Here is an 18,102-nt window from a genome sequence, read left to right as displayed (position 1 = left end):
GCTATATGTATGCCATGATCAAGTTTCATACATATAGAGACATTATAAGTGAATAATCAGTAACAGTATCACGTAAAAGAGAACTACAACTGTAAGGATCGATGGACCAAGAGGGGAGGGTGAATTGGACCTTTTCAAAAATCTAAAACAATTAAAGCAACCTTAACCTATGCAATACTAGTAAGGCTCAATTCACCAACCGGCTAACTAAGCAAACTACACAAGCTATCAAAGATATAAACAGATAACAAACTAAGCAAGGTAGAGCTAAGTTATGATCTCTAAGGTCAAGCACATGAATAATTGCAAGAAAGTAAGTGCTTGAAAAGAAAGAGTGGGCAAGAGACAACCGGATTTTTTCCCGTGGTGTCGATGTGTTGGCACACACCCCTAATCCACGTTGTGACACTCACTAAGAGTCTTGTCACCTCCCATGTCACCGAGACTTGGGCGCTCACTAAGAGTCTCCGTTCACCATCCCGGCGTGGTGGAGCTCAAGCCACGTACAACCTTCTTCGGGCTCCCACAATCCTTGGCAAGCTCCGGAAGAAACAACTTCAATCACCAAGATCGCCTAGGTGCTGCCAATCACCAAGAGTAACAAGTTAGGGTCTTCACTTGAGCAAGAACCGATCACCAAGAACGGATGCACACAAGCTTCTCTCTACTCAAGTCCTTAGTCTTGCTTCTTGAATGATTGAATGAACAAATGTGTGAATGATGAAGCTCAAGGTGGCTCTCAACAATATATGAGTGTATTAAATGTTGCCTGGTGTCAAGAGAGTGCAAAATGACCCATTGGAGGGGTATATATAGGCAGCTCACACGAATAGAGCCGTTGGAGAAAAGCTGCCAGAAAACTGCGTAGCGCCGGTTAATCCGACGATCCTCCAATAGCCAGCGTCGGTTTAACCGATGAATGTAAACTGCCCCTTCTGAAAAATAGCCGTTACAACTTGGGCAGATTAACCGACGTATCATCGGTTTAACCGGTGAGTGTAGTTGTCCACTGATCAACTGAAAAACCAAGTCTCTGGACAACTGCACCGACGTTAACTCAAACCTATCGTCGGTTTAACCGGTGAGTACAACTTCTGAAATCCTTGGAAAAACCATCTCACTGGTCAATTGCACCGACGTTTGATTTCAAACATCGTCGGTTTAACCGGTGTATAGACCTTGAAACACCCTGGAAAAACCAACTCTGGACTAATGCACCGACGTTAAATTCAAACACGTCGGTTTAACCGGTGTATTGACTTGTCCAGACTCTGCTGACTTCGTTTAACCGACGTATAGAAAAATGGAAGCGTCGGTTAAACCGGTGTATAGACTTTTTCTGATTTTGCCTTTTCTGATTTGAGTCTTGAGTGAAATTCAAATATTCTTGAGATATAAATTGAAAACCACTTATTTGAACTTCTTTAGAACCTGAGTGACCATAGTGTGCATCCATTTTTTATTGATCATGTCCATGCTCAAGTTACTTGACCTTAACCCCTCTTAATAGTGCGATCACTACAAAACTATAAAACCTATACTAACCTAAGTATCCTTCTCAACCTTACGACACTTATGACTAGAAAGATCCTTAGTCTTGTTATATATTTGAGTTGATTACCGAGATCGCCTTTTTGAATAACGAAAATGAGGGGCCTCTTGTGACATATGACCAAATGAGCGGTAATGATTCATTAAGCTGCACAAACTCATTAGTCACAATAATGGTTGTCATTAATCACCGAAACATACCTTGAGGGCCTAGATACTTACAACAACAAATAGAAGATTATCAGAGTTATACAGCTTAACCTGGAACGAAGGCTCCAAACTTCACAGGCAATCGACTGGGGGTTGCGTACGCCTAGAACTCAGCATCATCTTCAAAATCTTTATACACCTTCTCCTTCTGAGCAGCAGTAAGCAAGGGTGAGTACACTTATGGTTGGTACTCAGCAAGGCCACAAGAAATAACCAGAATATGATTTCAATCCATCTTTAAGTTTATTAATCATGTGAGGGTCCAAGCCGCTCCTGACCGTGAGCACGGCTAACCGGTTAGTTTTAACTCTGCAGAGGTTGTACACTTTCACCACAATTCGCGTAAAAGTTTCCGAAGAACTTTGAACCCAACCACGCATATGTGCTGATCAGGCACAATACCACACTTTCGAGGTGTGATTGCATAGGGACGCTACGAGGCCTTTACAAAGAATCCCTATATGTATGTGTTGGTCCCTGCCATTGCGGTCCCTCAGAAGACACAGCTTCCTTCACCCGCTCCACAACACAAACTCATAACCACCAAGCGAAACAACCCCAACACAACATATAGTTCATCTAATTACTTAGCCAAGACCAGAGCTATATAGTATTGTGGTTGTACGGTTTTCTTGGGTGGTTCTCCATGTTACAATTAAATCATCATAATACTCTTGTAAATAAGCATAGACAGAAAGATGGTTAGGGTCACTTGTCTTTCTCCAATGAAAAGCTACTCTTACTGCTCTTCAGCTTTTGCTCACTTGGAACTCTTGATCTTCAATCTTCAAACAATGATCCTTCTACTCGGAACAATCATCGGGCTAACATACAAAGCAAACAAGAAGATGCATCTAAGAACAATACACCAAAACAAAAGAAAGAATTTAAAAGGGCGTACTAAAGGATAGGGGTCACTGCTACGGTTACGAGAGCGCAAGAAACGCGAAAAACGGAGCTAAAACGGCGATTCTATGGGTTAAACGGTGAGTCAGGAATTTATTAGTCACAATTAACCAAAGGGTTAAGGACTAACAGAAAAGATTTGTAAGACACATAAAACTGTGCTCACAGAGGATAACAAGGTCATAAAGCTATCGCACACGTTGCAAGGATCACGTGAGCGCGAGAATCGATAAAAACGGAGCTAAAACGAAGAAGTTATGGCTAAAACAGGATTCTAGGGGCTTATTTGTGAAGAAACAGAGCTTCCAGGGGCTAGATCTGAAGAAACCAGGGGCTAAAACAAAATTAAACCTAAACTACAGGGGCTAGCAAGCAAAAACCTAAGCTTTGGACGGCGGGTTCAATTTTGTAGAAGAACAGGGTTCTTTCTGCAAATAAAAGGACTTAAACAGAATTATTTTTGAAGAGAGCAGGACGGCGGGTTGATTTTGACTAAACCGAGGGTCTCTTTAGCAAAAGAACCACGCGAACCGGTATCTAGGGTTTAGGAGCGTCGGATCTAGATCTAACGGTTGAGGCTGATCCGGGAAACCGATCTAATCTATACCGTTAGCAACGGATCAGGCGGCTGAGATGAAAAGGGGCGGGCGGCGGCGGCGCTGGCGCGACGGCGAGCGGCGGTGCTGCGTTGCCGCGGCGGTGACTCGCCAGAGAAATGCGTAGGCATGTTCCCGGGCTCGATTCGACACTGGAATTGGACAGGGAGGCAGTGCGCGACGCGGGGAGACCGATTGCGGGCTCTGCGAGACAAGCTGGGAACCGGGCGTGGATGCACGGCGGTGCACGGCGGTGCGTCTGCACACTACGGCTCTGGTGAGTGATTACCCGTGGTGCAGAGAGGGAAAACGCAGGGGAAACGGCCCGGGAGGAAAACTCACCACAACGCGGGACTCTGGACTGGCGAGATTCCAGCAGAGCAGTGGCGGCGTAGCAGCTACGCGGCGGCGGGCGAAGCTTCGGGGGCGGTGGCGCGCAGCTAGCTAGGGTTAGCGCGGGGATTGGCGGCTGCGGCTCGATGGGGTCCCTGGGGCACGGGGGTGGCGCTTTTATAGGGGCGCGAGGTTGCCTTGACGTGCGGGTCCAGGGCGGCCGCGGGGAGGCGTGCCTCGGCCGGACTCGGGTCCGAGTCCCGGTCGGTTACGCACTCGTGGGGGATGAGGGTCCAGTGATTCAGTCGGTGCGCGCACGGGGCGAGGCTGCAGGGGAGGCCTCGGGGCTAGCCAAGTCGAGCGGGGGCCCACGGGCAGCGGCGGAGCACGGCGCGGCCGGCGGTTCAGCGAGCAGAGGCTCAAGCGGGATGTGGAAGACGACCTGACAAGTGGGCCCCACCTGTCAGCGGCGCGCGAGAGAGGGAAACGGGAGCGGGCTGAGCCGGAAAGGGGAGGAGAGGCGCGCGCTTGCTGGGCCGACGCGGGCCGCGTGAAAAGGAAAAGAGAGGGGGAAGGAAAAACGGGCCGGGCTGCTGGTTGGGCTGAAAGACTAGGCCAAAAGAGTTCTTTTTTTTCCAAACTGATTCAAACAAATTCAAATCAAATTCAAACTCAACGAATTTGAATTCAAATTGAACCACAAACATTAAAACAATGCAAAAGCGGCATGAGTGCACAACAAACAAAACATCTTCGTTTACTTTTATAAAAACAACCAATCATTATTTATTTTTACTAAATTCCCTGTGAAGAAAAGTAAATGTTGGCAAAATTTTAAAATTATGAGAAAATTGTGGAATTTTTTTAATTTTAATCACATCCTAAAATTCAAAAATTTCAGGGTGTGACAACAACCCACCTCAACTCTCACCCAGTTGGACTGGGGCATCAACACGGATAAAAACTCAAAGACTGCAGGCCACAGCGGCCGAGCAAGCCAAGATGCCGCGGCTACCAACCTTCTCCTGCCCAGGAAGTCGCCGTCGAAACACGATCCCGCATCAATAAGAAGTCGAGAAAACCTAGACTGCACCACACCGAGGAGGCCACCGCCATGCAGGACCTGCCGCCATAGTGCCGCTGCCCCACCATACACCATCCGACAGAATGAAACCACCGAATCCGGACCTCTCGCAGGCTGCCTTCGCCGTCACCACCGCGATGACACAACGCGCGGGGGCCTCGCCACACCCAACGTGGGACCTCCTCCTCGCTCTCGTCGCCACACAGAAGACACCGCACGCGGGGCCTCACCACGTCCTCCACAGTACTCTGTGTCGCGAATCCATTTCTTATATCGCTGTCAGAACGATTAATGGTGTTGCCCCGTATTCCAAGATCCCCATCAAACAGCCGAACCACGCCCGCCAGGCGACCGCATCGCGTTGCGCCACCCACGTAGCAGCCACCGCTGCCATGCTAGCAAGCCAAGTTGTTGCTTGCGCCGCCATTCGACGATGTACCACACCGGAGTCGCCGAGCAAGGCTGAGCAACCCGCCGCAGTCCGCTGCAAGCCAAGTCGTTCCACGATGTTAGTGCCGCAAGCGCCGCCCTCCGACGCAGTCCGCTGCAAGCAGCCAAAACCAACATCCGTGTGATGACCCCCGGCCACCAACATGATTTTGGTTGCCGCCGCACGAGATCGGCAACCCCTTCCAGCTCGCCACCAGCACCAAGCTTCCCCGCCAAGCCACCGGCAAGACCTCCACCGTCAGGCCGAGATGGGTCTCCATCGGCGACGCCTCCAAGTAGGTAACGACGCAAATGGCGCCGCCGTCGCCCGTCCAACAAGTGGACAGGGTTTTCACCCAGAGAAAACCGCGCATAAGGGATGACGCCCCCAACGGGAAGAACGACACCCTCAGGCATCGTCGTCTTCGCCACCAGCAGGAAGCCGGTGAGGCTTTCGCCCGGAGAATCCCATCCCTAGCTGCACGCCCACCGACCGGCAAAACCACGAAAGTCTTCCAGGGGCCGGTGACGCCACCAAGCCACCACGCGTCACGGCGAACACACGCCAGCATGCGCCGCGCCACCCGCAGTCGGGCAGACGCAGGCCAAATTGCCGACGTCCCCTAGCCCGCCGCACATCGCCGCTGGCCGCAGCCTCGCCACCCTGTCGGCAGCTCCACACCCGCACATCAGCTCTTCCCTGCGGGCGCAACTCACCGTGGCCACGCGCAGGTCGTACGTCACTGCGACCACCATGGACCGCCGCGGCGCCAGCCTGCTGCCGCACGGGCACCGCGATGGGCCACATCCTCGTGGACGCTGCCAAGTCGCCGGTCCGCAAATGCGCAGACTCCGTGCCGCACGCCCACACCGTGCGGACGCCGTGCCGCCGACCCGTCCCCATGTCGAGGCCGTTGTTGCGCGAGGGCTGCAATGGCCCACGCCACGCGGGTAGCTCGCTCCACGCTGACGCCACCAACGCGCGCGGCCCTGCGCCTCGCACCGTCGCTGCCACCGCAGGTAACGTTGGTCGCCACCGCGGGCTGCGCCGAGGTCGCCGCCTCCACCGCGCGCAGACTCCCGCCACCTTGACTCCGCCACCGCAGCCCAATTGGCCTCGCCGCCGACGCTCCCCGCCATATCCGGCCGTGGAGGGCTCGGATTTGGCCACTGGCGCCACGGATCCGGCACGCCGCCGGCGCCCCGCGGCTTGGCGCCGGCCGACCATGCGCCACCCCCGCACAGCGGAGCACGTGGCCAGCCTGAGCAAAGTCCTCGCCGCCGTCTTCCTAGGGGTCGCGCGGGTTTCCGGGTGGACACCTCCGACGGCGGCGAGCAGAGAGGGGGAGATGGTGGCTACGCGGCGGCGGAGGCGAGGGGCGCCGCCGAGTCACCCCGTGCGGAGGGCGACGCGGAGGCCGGGCCGCCTGCTTCAGGAATTCACTACGGCATCAGATTATTCATTCCATAGGAATTCGCGACGCATTCATTCTATAGGCATGTTTTCTGGCATCATTGATTTGTACTGCCCGTACTGGTGATTCATTGTCGATTATTATGTAGTAGTGGTAGTCAAAGAGCGTACTGCGCTCCAAATTATAGGTCGTTTTGGCAAATATAGATACATTATTTTTCCTATGCATCTAGATAAACATTATGTTTAGATACGAATAAAAATTATACATCTAGGAGAGATCCACAATCTTATGCAACAATAGAATAGCAACGCGCAAATGGCCCCCGCGTCGCTCTCCTCCCAGGGCGACACGGGCGGCGCCCAAGCCTGCCGCCGCCCGCCTGTAGGGTCGAGATGACGGACTAGAGGGGGGGTGAATAGTCCTTTCTAAAACTAATTGCGCCGGCTAACCGAAACTTATGCGGAATTGAAACTATTCGCTTAGCCAAGACTTCACCCCTCTAACTATGACTCTAAGGCACCTCCAAAAAGATTCTACACAAAGCAAATGGAGTGCCAAGCTAGTAAGAGCTCTCCTAACAATTCTAATGCCAAGTCATACAAGCCTAAGCACTAGTACTTCACAAACCGTGGGAGCTCCTACACAATTCTAATGAGCAAAAGCACAAAGCCAAACCTAAACTCACTAGATGCTCAAAGACAAGGATACACAATTCAAATCCAAGAGCTCAACTTGCTTAGCTACACAATCTAAGCAAGAGCAACTAATTAAGCTACACAAGCTAACTAGTTACACTAGGATCTCTACTTCTAGCTACACAAGCAAGAAGATGATTACCAAGCTACACAAGCTAACTAATCACTAGAAAGCAACTACACAAGCATAAGATATAGATGAATGTAAATACAATGCTTGTGATTTGGAGAATGCAAACCACCGAGAAGAGTAGACAAAAATGACACGGTGATTTTTATCCCGAGGTTCACTTGGTTGCCACCAAGCTAATCCCCGTTGAGACAAGCTCCAAGGTTGCCGCCGATCCTCTTGCTAGTGGTGACTCTCAAGTCACACTCTCCCACGTGGAGTGCTCACACCGAGCTCTAACACATGATCCGGTCGAACCACTTGTTGCTCTTCACGTCTCGCTCAACTAGAGTTGCTATTCGCGGCTCCCGCGGGGTGAGCACAATACCCCTCACAATCTCTTCTCCGGAGCACCGCACAATCTTCTTGCGGGCTTCAACGGAGCCTCTTGCCACCAAGCCGTCTAGGAGGTGGCAACCTCCAAGAGTAACAAGCACACCGGCTTGCAACACGATCACCTAGTGCCACTCGATGCAATCTCTCAAAGCAATCGCACTAGAATCGCTCTCTCACTCGATCGGATGATTACTATCAAGTTAGAGTGAGTAGAGGGCTCTCAAGCACTCTCACACATGGACACCAAGTCCCCAAGGTGCTCAGCACTCACAAAAGGCCGGCCACACCCTCTATTTATAGAGGGAGGCCCCAAACTAGCCGTTACACTCAGATCCCACGAAAACAGAGTTTTCGCGGACTGTCCGCCTCACAAAAACCGGACCGTCCGCCATTCAAAACCAACGGCTAGAACTGCAATGATTATGTGTCAGAGTCGACCGTTAGAGCCCCGGGCGGACTGTCCGCGCCCATGGGGTGGACTGTCCGCGGTTCAAAACTTCGAACCAATCGATTTGCAAACGTCTCTGACTAAATCTGGAAGTTACCGGCGGACTGTCCGCTCCCCAGGGGCGGACTGTCCGCAGTTCAAAAGGTGAGCACACACAGAACCCGCAGTGTTTCTGTCCCAGAATTTTCAGTAGGAGGCGGACCGTCCGCCCCCAAGGACCGGACGGTCCGCAGTTCATTTTGGACACCCAAGACAGAACTACCAAGTTTCTGCGCCTGTTTCAACTTTTAAAGGCGGACCGTCCGCCCCCATGGACCGGACGGTCCGCAGTTCATTTTGGACCACCAACAGAGCCAAAAACGACTCTGTTAGAGCTCATCCGAGATAACGGCGGACCGTCCGCCCCCTTTGAGCGGACCGTCCGCAGGTATAATTTCAGCAGAAATGTACCTCGGTAAAACGGCCATAACTCTTAGCTCCGATGTCCAAATTAGGTGATCTTGGACTCTATGGAAAGCTAATTCAGAGGGCTACACAACCCAACTGAATACTTGATCCAAAACACAATGGATCAAAGCAGTATTCCACTCCAAGGGACAACCTAATTTCCGGAGAAAATCGAAAAACCTTTCTTGCTTCCCAAAGTTGATCAACATCAACTCCAACTCTTTCTCCTTTGCAAATGTGCCAACACCACCACGTGAACAACACCATGTGCATGTGTGTTAGCATTTCACAATCATTTCCAAAGGATTTTCATTTGATCTCACCATGCCACTCGATCCTAGCAACATCGCAATGTTAGATCGCTCAAGTGGCACTAGATGACCGATATGCATACAAGTTTGCCCCTCTTGATAGTACGGCCATCTATCCTAAATCCGATCATGCACTTCTCTACACAACCTTTGACCGGTGAAATGAAATGCCCTACAAGTCATACCTTTGCCTTGCGCATTCCATTTCATCTTCCCAAATATTGATGCCACTCAAGCACCAAACTCCATCAAGACTTTTGATCATCTTCATGAGTCAACACTTGGCTTGATCTTTCTTGAATGATATGATCCACTCCATATCATTACATGACCTCTTTGGTCCATCGATCTTGCCCTTGCTCGCTCTTCACCGTTGCCTTGGTCCATCGGCGCCAAATCTTGCCCAAGCTTCACCGCCTCGCGGTCCCTCGCTTCAAAGCCTTGACTTGCCCTTCTCCATTGCAACCGGTCCATCAAGCCAAGCCTTGTCTTGATCTTCTCCACTTTGGTCACATAACTCCATGTCATGTCTCATATGCAATGAGCTCCTCGATCACACTATATGAGCATAGCATCAACCTTTAGCCATTTCTCCTCCATGGCACACGTTGCTCATACTAGTGTCTTTGTGTGGACTAATCTCCTGTGTATCTCAACATAAACGCTTATTAGTCCACCTAAGTTGTCACTCAATTACCAAAACCAAACAAGGGCTTTCACCGCCCCTCCCCAACCTCCCCTAGGCCTCGTCACAGCCTGAGCTGCGCCTCGGAAGTCTGCTGGCCTGCTAGGACGGCGGCGGCGGGGTGGTCTCTTCGCGAGTGAGCTGCGCTCGTGCAGATCTGGGAGGTGATGGGGCGAGGCGGCACTCAGTCTTCGGCGACGGCAACAAGTGCGCGGGAGATGCGCCAGCGGCCTTGAGGACCTTTGTGGCCCCGAAGGCAGTCCTGCAGGCGCGCAAGGTGTTGTGTCGCATGGTGGAACGTGCCAGCTGCGCCATGGTGGCACGGCTGGCGGCTTTGGGCTACCTTCAGTAGTGAAGGTGCTCCGACGGCTGCGGCGCAGGGATGAGCAGCGTTTCGACAGTGGCGCGCAAGGCGCGGTGATGGCCGCGCGGTAGCGGTGGGTGGGCTGCACGGCGTTGCCCGCCAAGGGAATGGCAAATGTTCTGGGAGGTGAGGTCGGTGGTGGTGGCAGCCATGGTTGGCAGTGAGTTTAGGGTGGCTGCGGCAGGTGGGTCACGGGAGAAATCCTTGCTTGGCAGTTCACCGAGCCAACAACGGCGACGCCTTGGGCGTCGTGCTCCTGTTGGGGACGTTATATTGCACCCTCGTTGCTTCGATGGTGGAATCTCTAGGTGAAACCTTTGCCCCTCTTCGGGTGAACGGCGGCAGCGCACCCTAGCATCGTGCTCTTCCTGAAGACGCCGCCTATGGAGCTCCCCTTCTGTGCAGTGTGTTATCTTGCTTCACTGGTTGGTCTGGCGGCGTTCGGCGACGCTTAACGTCGGCCGTGTCAGTGCTATACTCCAACCTTGGTACCCCGTGGCATGTGGCAGAGTGGGTGGATACCAGGTCATGAACTTGACGGGCAGGTGTGCGGCGGGGTTGAGCCATGTCTCCGGAGGCTTTCTGTCTGTGCAGGTGCAGCGAAGCTTCCAGCGGCGGCACGATGAAGGTGAGGTTTTTAAGTGGTTCAGTGGCACTATGTCACCCTCGACGGCGAAGCAAGCCCGGATCCTTGGCCAGTCCAGCGGCGGGAGCGGCAAGACCCCGTGCGCTTTAAGGTGGTGTCCGAGGAGTCGTGTGTCGTGGTGGATGTGGTGAGGCTCCCACGCGTTGAGTTGAGGCCTGGGTCGATGTTCCAATCCGACTTGGGTGAGGGGTTGTCTCAGAGTTCCAGGATCCGGTGCAGATTTTCGGTGTTTAGGATGTTTGGTACTACAACGATACTTCGGCGAGGGGTCCTGCATGGCGGTGGCTCTTTCGGTGTGGTGCGGCGGGCTCCTCTGTTGACTTCTGCCAGCGTATGGACGGAGTTGGGAGATCGGCGTGTGTCTCCGTGATATGAAGATGATGGCGGCATGGTTGGGGAGTCGTGGTGGCTATTTGGCTTGCAGCGGACTGCGGCGGCCAGTTCTACGTGGCAGCGGCTGGTTGGTGTGGGACATCGTCGGGGATGACGGTGCTTGCGAGGTGGGCTGCTTCTCGGCTTTTTCTTGGGTTGTGGTGGCGCGGTGTAGTGGTTTTGTATGGCGTCGAGTTGAGTTGCACAACCGTGTTGATGTCCCAATCCAACTGGTTGTTGTTTGAGTCGAGTTTAGAGTGGTCATGTTGGTCGGTGGTGGTGCTGGTTGTTCTGGTGCCCAGTCTGGACTTTGTTTCTTTTTTTTAATATAATCGGCAATTTTTGGTTCATTTAAAAAAATTATGCATCTAGTTTTTGCTATACAGAATTTTTTTTAGTTCAAAGGTTGCACCGTATTCACAATTTTTTTAGACAAATATTCACCCTAATCACATGGCACGTGCTCCTCCGTTCCAAATTTCCTGTACGCCAGCAACTTCTTTTTTTCCTCTGCAACTAAAGTCTGTTCAATTCAATCACATAGTCAGTTCAAATCTGGTTGTTAAACGGCTAGCCTTTCCATTGCGCGTACGCTTCGGTTTCCGTATCCATCACGAACAAAAACCCTGTAAATCCCCGAGGAGTATATATGTATGGCCCCAGCCCACGGCACGGCCTCAGCGACGACCACGACAACGACGGCATGGAGGAAGGCGGCCACGCGGTGGCCGTGGGCTACCCGCTGATCGTAGGCGGCGGCGGCGGCGGCAGCAACGGGAGGCAGGCGCCCCTCGGACCTCGGTTGTAGCCCGCCGCCGGTCGATGGGCCACCGCATCAAGCGCCTCGTCGCTTCGACGACTCCTCGCCCCGGTGCTGCTCCCCCTGCCCTATGTTCATAGCGGTGAGCAGCGTGACATGCATTAGAGTATTTTACCTACGTTTGGGTTTTAATGCTCTATAATTGCCGTTATTTTACGTTCAGTGAATTCAGATGGGTGTTTTTTCACTAGTGTTTTCATGCTAACGCTCCGAGAATTCAGCCGGCAGCGTCTCACACCCAGGGTTTAACTTACCGACCGGTCCGGCTAAACCGCCCGGTTCCGGTATACCGGTCCGGTTTGGCCGAAAACCGGTCGGAACCGGTCAAATTCAAATTTGAATTCAAAAGTCGCCGTGCAATCCGTTCGGACCGGCTTACCGGTCGGTTTGACTGGTAACCGACCAAATTCAAATTTTTTTTTGATTTAAATTCAAATGCCCGCAAAGTATACTAAATAAATATTTGTATAACATATTTTAACCTAAATGAACGCTCCAACCCTCTTTTGTACTACTTTTACATTATATTTGTATACTTTTATATGCACGTTTTTTTGTTTAACTTCAAATCCCCGCAAACTATACTAAATGAACGAATTTTTAAGAAAATTTGACACCATTAGATTCGTCGCACCTTAAAGTATTTTTAGGAATTTTTTATTTTTTTAAATTCAAATTTGAATTTTAAATTTGGGCCGATTTGGTACCGGACCAAACCGAAACCGGGCCGGACCGGTCCGGTCAAACCGGACCGGTTCCCACCGGTTTGGTGAACCCTGCTCACACCTCGATCTGCCTCGCAGGCCTTTGCGATCACCATCGGGTTCATATTGCTAACCGAGCTCGTCCTGAGCATGGCTCTCCAGTCGACTCCAAATCCCATCATGGTGCTGATATTTTTGCCTATCGTAGCATTGCTGTTCACGGCGCTCCTTGCTGGGTGTTTCCTATTGAATCTCTTGTACTAAGTTGACGACGTATCAACTTGGATTGACTCGCTTGTACTGAGTTTAGAACTGCTGTACTGGACATATTCAGGGTTACTTTGATGTTTCAGGTCTGATGTTTTCTTCTCGTTCCATAGCCAGTCTTCATGGACGCTCTCAAATTGTCAAGAGTTCTTATTATCACATTACAATTTACAACTCTGCGACCTGCGTTTCTTCTTAATTGCATTGGTGCGCCCTACCTTTTTGGCCTGAGTGAGAATCCCCCGTTCCTGTTGAAACTGAACTCCTCTGCACACAACCTCTTCCTATGTCTCAAACGGGTCCCACAAGGCGAGGAGCCGCGTGGCTTCTCCCATCAGGCTTTAGGGTTGAGAACTTTGTCCTTGCAGATATAAAACCCATGGTTCCTCTGCTCTCCAGCACCTTGCACACCAAAAGGTTCCATTTGGTCTCCTCCTTCCGGCCCAGATGCTGCATTTTCTCCTTGAAATGCCTGCGGCGTATCAAGTAGTAGTTATTTAAACAGTGTTCTTTTTTTTTCCTTTTACAACAATGGAAGATTACGGCATTTTGTCTCCAGTATTTTGTATCATTGAATTGCAACTGCTTGGCAAGACAGGACAGCCAAGGGATGTGCTCACCTGCAGAGGGGAACCTTGCAGGTGTCTGGAGTGAAACACATGCGAGAATGCAGCTCAAGGAGCTGCCACATGCGCTTGCAGTTTGCACAGCCACCAGGCACCCGAACGCTGCAGGTTGAGAAGTGGCGCACGAGCAGCTCGATGCCCTTACAGGCTGGGAACTTGCAGACGGCTGCTCGGCTGCCCTTGAGCGCTTGGTCTCGGGGCCCGATCGTCCTGCATCCGTCTCGGCATATGTGGATTAGAGCCTCCATTGCTTCGTACAGTTGCAGATAGACCTTCTTTTCTTCAATCCTTTTAGCTCTTTCCTGCCTTTTCTGCATCATTTCAGAGTTTCAGATTATCAGGGACAGGGGAAGAAAAAATTCAAACCAGTAGTGCAAGTAGTGGTACTGTGGACATGCACAAGTGCCGAATGTCTGGATTATTTGTGCCTATGCAAGTTCAGACATCGAGAGCAGCCGTGGACAAATAATAAGAATTAGTAGATGCAATGCAGCAAAACATCAAAGATGTGCACCTAAAGAATTGGGTTGAGAACATCATATAAAAACCCTGAAAACTCAGACAGGGTTGCATGGAAATCGACAGTGTGAAACTCTGAACTTAACAGACTGAAACTCTGAATGAATAAGTTTTTTTAAGTTTCTGAATGATTAGATCTAGCAAGGAAAAGCATGAAACGATCGAGCCATACTAAGATGATAGTTACCGAGAACTCACTGTATCAGCTTCGACAAGAGACTCGAGCAACTCCTGTTCCAGGCTCGGGTTGACCCGTCTCATTACTTTCCACCCATCTGTCAGAGAGACAGTCTTGAAATCCCCAACGATCATACGGGTACAGACGAGGGAGAGCCGGGGCGCGTCACATAATCCGGCAAGTTGCAGGATGTCTACAACGTTGTCAGGTGCAAGGAAATTCCTCTCAAGCTGGTCGATGCAAACCGTCTTCATAGATGAAACCGAGAAAACATGGGAGAGTACAAGCAAGTGCAGAACATGCTTCTTCATCTGTTCCTGCTCAAAACTTCACCAGAGAACACAACATAAATCAAAACGTTGTTTGCTTACTGAAAAATGCTGATCATACTGAAAAAAGCGGGACATATCAGGATCAACAACATTCACTATTATCAGCTTCAGCAAATGAAAACTGTTTGGGCCCAAAGCTGATTTTTAGAGATCAGTGAACTAACTAAGGGCGCATTTAGTTCCCAAAAATTTTCACCCAAAAATTTTCACCTCCCCTTTAAACACATGTATGAAGCACTAAATGTAATTAAATAACAAAACTAATTACACAGTTTGGATGTACATGACGAGACGAATCTTTTAAGCCTAATTAGTGCATGATTAGCCATAAGTGCTACAGTAACCCACATGTGCTAATGACGCGGTCAAAGGCCTCAAAAGATTCGTCTCGTGGTTTCCAAGTGAGTTCTGAAATTAGTTTTTTAATTAGTGTCCGAAAAATCCTCCCGACATCCGGTCAAAGTGCTGATTTGACATCCAAAAATTTTTGAACGGGGAACTAAACGCGCCCTAAGCAAATCTGAAACATTCCATACCGTGAAGAGTAAAGAAATCTGATGAAAACATGGACTGCATCTGAAGGCGCACCAGAAATTCGGATGCACCGAAAACCATGTTTCAGTTTAGCGTCTTCCAACATAGCTCTCAGAACAGGAGATTTGACACCCTACAGAAGAGGAAACACATAAAACTCTTAAACAGCACGGAACCTGATATGCTGCAGGTGTGCGAGGCCCTGTCACATGAAAAGATTCAGAGAAGTGTACTCACAAGAACACAAGAGTGCGACAGAATTTCAGTGCCATCATCTATGGAAACACGGAGATCAGCCTGGTATCCCTCTAAAAATAGCTTGTCCCAGGAATCCAGGACCTCTTCAGGGACACGGCTGCAAGTCTTCGCCTTCCTAGAACTCCTCCGCGCGCCATACGAAGTTCCGGGCAGCGGAGGCGGATCCGGGGCATTACTGCAATGAAGCTGAGCATACCGGCGATGATCCGGCACAGCTTTGGTGGCTGCCAAGCTATCGGACTCGAGATGGATATCCAATGGGCTATCGATTGCATCGCCCTCCACGAAGAAATCTGAGGAATCCAACTTGAGACATTCCATGAACTATGCGCCCCCCTGCTTTGACTGTGGAAGGGGGAAAATGCTAGCTGAAAATTACTACTGATCTTAATGAAACTGTACTGCAGATAGGAGTAATTTAATTGTTCAAAGCAGGTTCAGAGAGAACAGGTAGTAATAAATAACTGCCACAAGCGACAGAAAGCAAAGGCAGAGGCAATTCAATTTGTCACTAAATACTTGGTATTCATGTGTGCTGATTGTGGCGCTGTTCTTTAAAGAACCAAATCAATTTCTTCAACAAAAAAGAAGAAGAAGCAGCAAATCAATTTCTTCAAAAAAAAACAACAGCAAATCAGCGAGCATATGATTTTTCTTTTTTTTTCTCCAAGCCTAAAGGAAATGATTGTGATAATCTCTGCTAGATTGAAGAAGAATATCGTTCATGCTTTCTCCGCATCGCATCTAGGGGGTGGGTGGGGGATTCAGGTTCTTTCTCAAAAAAACTGAGAATTCCATTCAGAAAACCTTCACCGGAAGCCCGGCGAACAAGAAAATCAGAGGGATTCTGCTTTGAACTATCGAAATCCAATCGATTGGACCATCGGCAGAACAGATTCGAATACGATAGCATAGGGAAGAAACTATCGAAGAGAAACTTCGTATTCAGAAGTCGCAGGCTCGCAGCAGCTTGCTCACCTGAAAAGCCTTCTCTGAAAAGAGAGCGAGGACGAGAAGGAAACGAAGCTCCCCCCCGCGCGGCGCGTCCTCGTCAGTCGTCAGTGCTCGGAAGCTTTTAAAGCCTTTCCTTGCGCCAATGCGCCTGACAAGTGTTCCCCACAATGGGATGCCCCACATGTCAGTGCCGTGTAACAACGAGGGTGCAGGACTGCGGGGCCACCCACCCACCCAAGGCTTCGGCGAGACCGGGGGAGACGTGAGCCACTGCCACGGAGAAGAGGCGGGCGGGGTCCCTCGCGGCGGAATCGGCAAGTAGCCGGACTGGGCCGCCGACTCCCGTGTCCTCACGCGGAAAGGAGGCGACGCCGAGCCAGTAGCCGCGCGCCACGTGTCGAGGCGCCGGCGCGGGTGCAGGACTGCGGGGCCACCCACCCACCCAAGGCTTCGGCGAGACCGGGGGAGACGTGAGCCACTGCCACGGAGAAGTGGCGGGCGGGGTCCCTCGCGGCGGAATCGGCAAGTAGCCGGACTGGGCCGCCGACTCCCGTGTCCTCACGCGGAAAGGAGGCGACGCCGAGCCAGTAGCCGCGCGCCACGTGTCGAGGCGCTGGCCGGCGCCGGCCAGCAAGCCTGTGTCTGCGCGAGCCTGTGTCCAGCAGGAGAAGGGGATGAAGATCCTCTTTCAGTGGAGGGGATGAAGTGCTTCCACAAGAAGATCCTCTGCTATGCTCTGCAGCACCGGAGGCAGGGGATGAAGTGAGCCAGTCAAAACAGCGCTGCGCATTATCTCAACCCTACGTTCAGTGGTTAAAAAAAAAATTGTTTCATGGAATACTCGAAGTGTCTGCCACCGCACCTTGGCGGCTTTCATTTCCTACCTCACGTTTTATTTTCCGTTGGTGTTCTGGAGATCTCTGGTTTTGTTTCTTCCATGCAATGCAAGAGGGTGCCGACGCTCCCCTTGTCATCTTCCACCACGACAGCGGCGGCACCCGGCGCCGCTGGTGTCATCCGCGACATGGGGCCGCTACAGCTCCACCGCACTTTTGACAGAAGGTTTGTCACGACGCCCGGTGTTCATGTCCAGGCCGGCAAAGACAAAACACAAACACAAGAGAAGCTTTCAGAAGACAGTTGCGGAAGGTAGGCACCATACCAACAGGTCGCATTTGTCCAGCCAGACAGGCAGGATCGATCGTGTTCACTAGACATCAGAAATACTAGATGCTAAAAAGTTTCAGAGCCACGATTCATGTGCCACGAGCTGGAGCAGCTACCACATCCGAGAAGGCGAGAACTGAACCGTTCTGATACTGCTAGTTCTTTTTTGAAAAACTATACTGCTAGTTCAGAGGGCAACTACCATGTCAATGGCTGATGATGACAGGCATTGCGGAACGCAGAGACCAGAAGGGATGCGCCCTGCGTCTTCCTGCTGCGATGCGGTCAGCCGGTCACCGTTCCGTTCGCCGGCCACGCCGGCGCCGGGCCGTTGGGGCGGTCGGTAATGCTACTTCATTTTCCGACCACAGCGGTCTGGCCGACGGCAGCGACGCCGTTGCGGCCCTCCACTCCACCACGAGTTGCGCTGCAGCAGAGTAAACTCGTGCGCTCTTCACACGATCAGTCGATCGGTAGGTGGAGACAGCCTGCTCTCCACAGTTCACAGGCTTCTGACATGGCGAATTGGCGAGCGGAGCGCGGAGAGCTCGACGCCGCGGCGCTGTCGGCCGGAGGAAGCGATTTGACCACGAGGCGGCGGGGGCGTGGAGGGAGACGATGGACAGGGTGGCCAGCCTGTCGGCCCACATAGATGGCGCTGTCGGCCGTACGGCCCAAGACGTCAAGTTGGTGATAATAATATCATCAAAAATAATAAAAAATATCTACTTCATTTTGGTGTA

The 18,102-nt window shown here is 51.3% G+C and overlaps 1 protein-coding gene across 1 annotated transcript; it reads right to left on the bottom strand.

Annotated features, from left to right (window-relative positions):
• Positions 1-12,825: 12,825 nt before the first annotated feature.
• On the bottom strand, positions 12,826-16,418 carry LOC120708952 (BTB/POZ and TAZ domain-containing protein 3-like). Its single transcript, XM_039994406.1, has 6 exons — positions 16,217-16,418; positions 15,218-15,583; positions 14,983-15,113; positions 14,135-14,441; positions 13,412-13,728; positions 12,826-13,263 (listed from the first exon to the last, which is right to left on the bottom strand). The coding sequence occupies exons 2-6, from the start codon at positions 15,557-15,559 to the stop codon at positions 13,083-13,085; spliced, it is 1,278 nt and encodes a 425-aa protein (XP_039850340.1). The 5' UTR covers positions 15,560-15,583; positions 16,217-16,418; the 3' UTR covers positions 12,826-13,082.
• Positions 16,419-18,102: the final 1,684 nt, after the last annotated feature.

This window comes from Panicum virgatum, chromosome 5K (genome assembly GCF_016808335.1).
Source record: "Panicum virgatum strain AP13 chromosome 5K, P.virgatum_v5, whole genome shotgun sequence".
In the NCBI taxonomy this organism is placed as follows: domain Eukaryota; kingdom Viridiplantae; phylum Streptophyta; class Magnoliopsida; order Poales; family Poaceae; genus Panicum; species Panicum virgatum.
The sequence above is the reverse complement of the archived record's forward strand: the minus strand, read 5'-3'. Positions and strand labels throughout refer to the sequence as shown.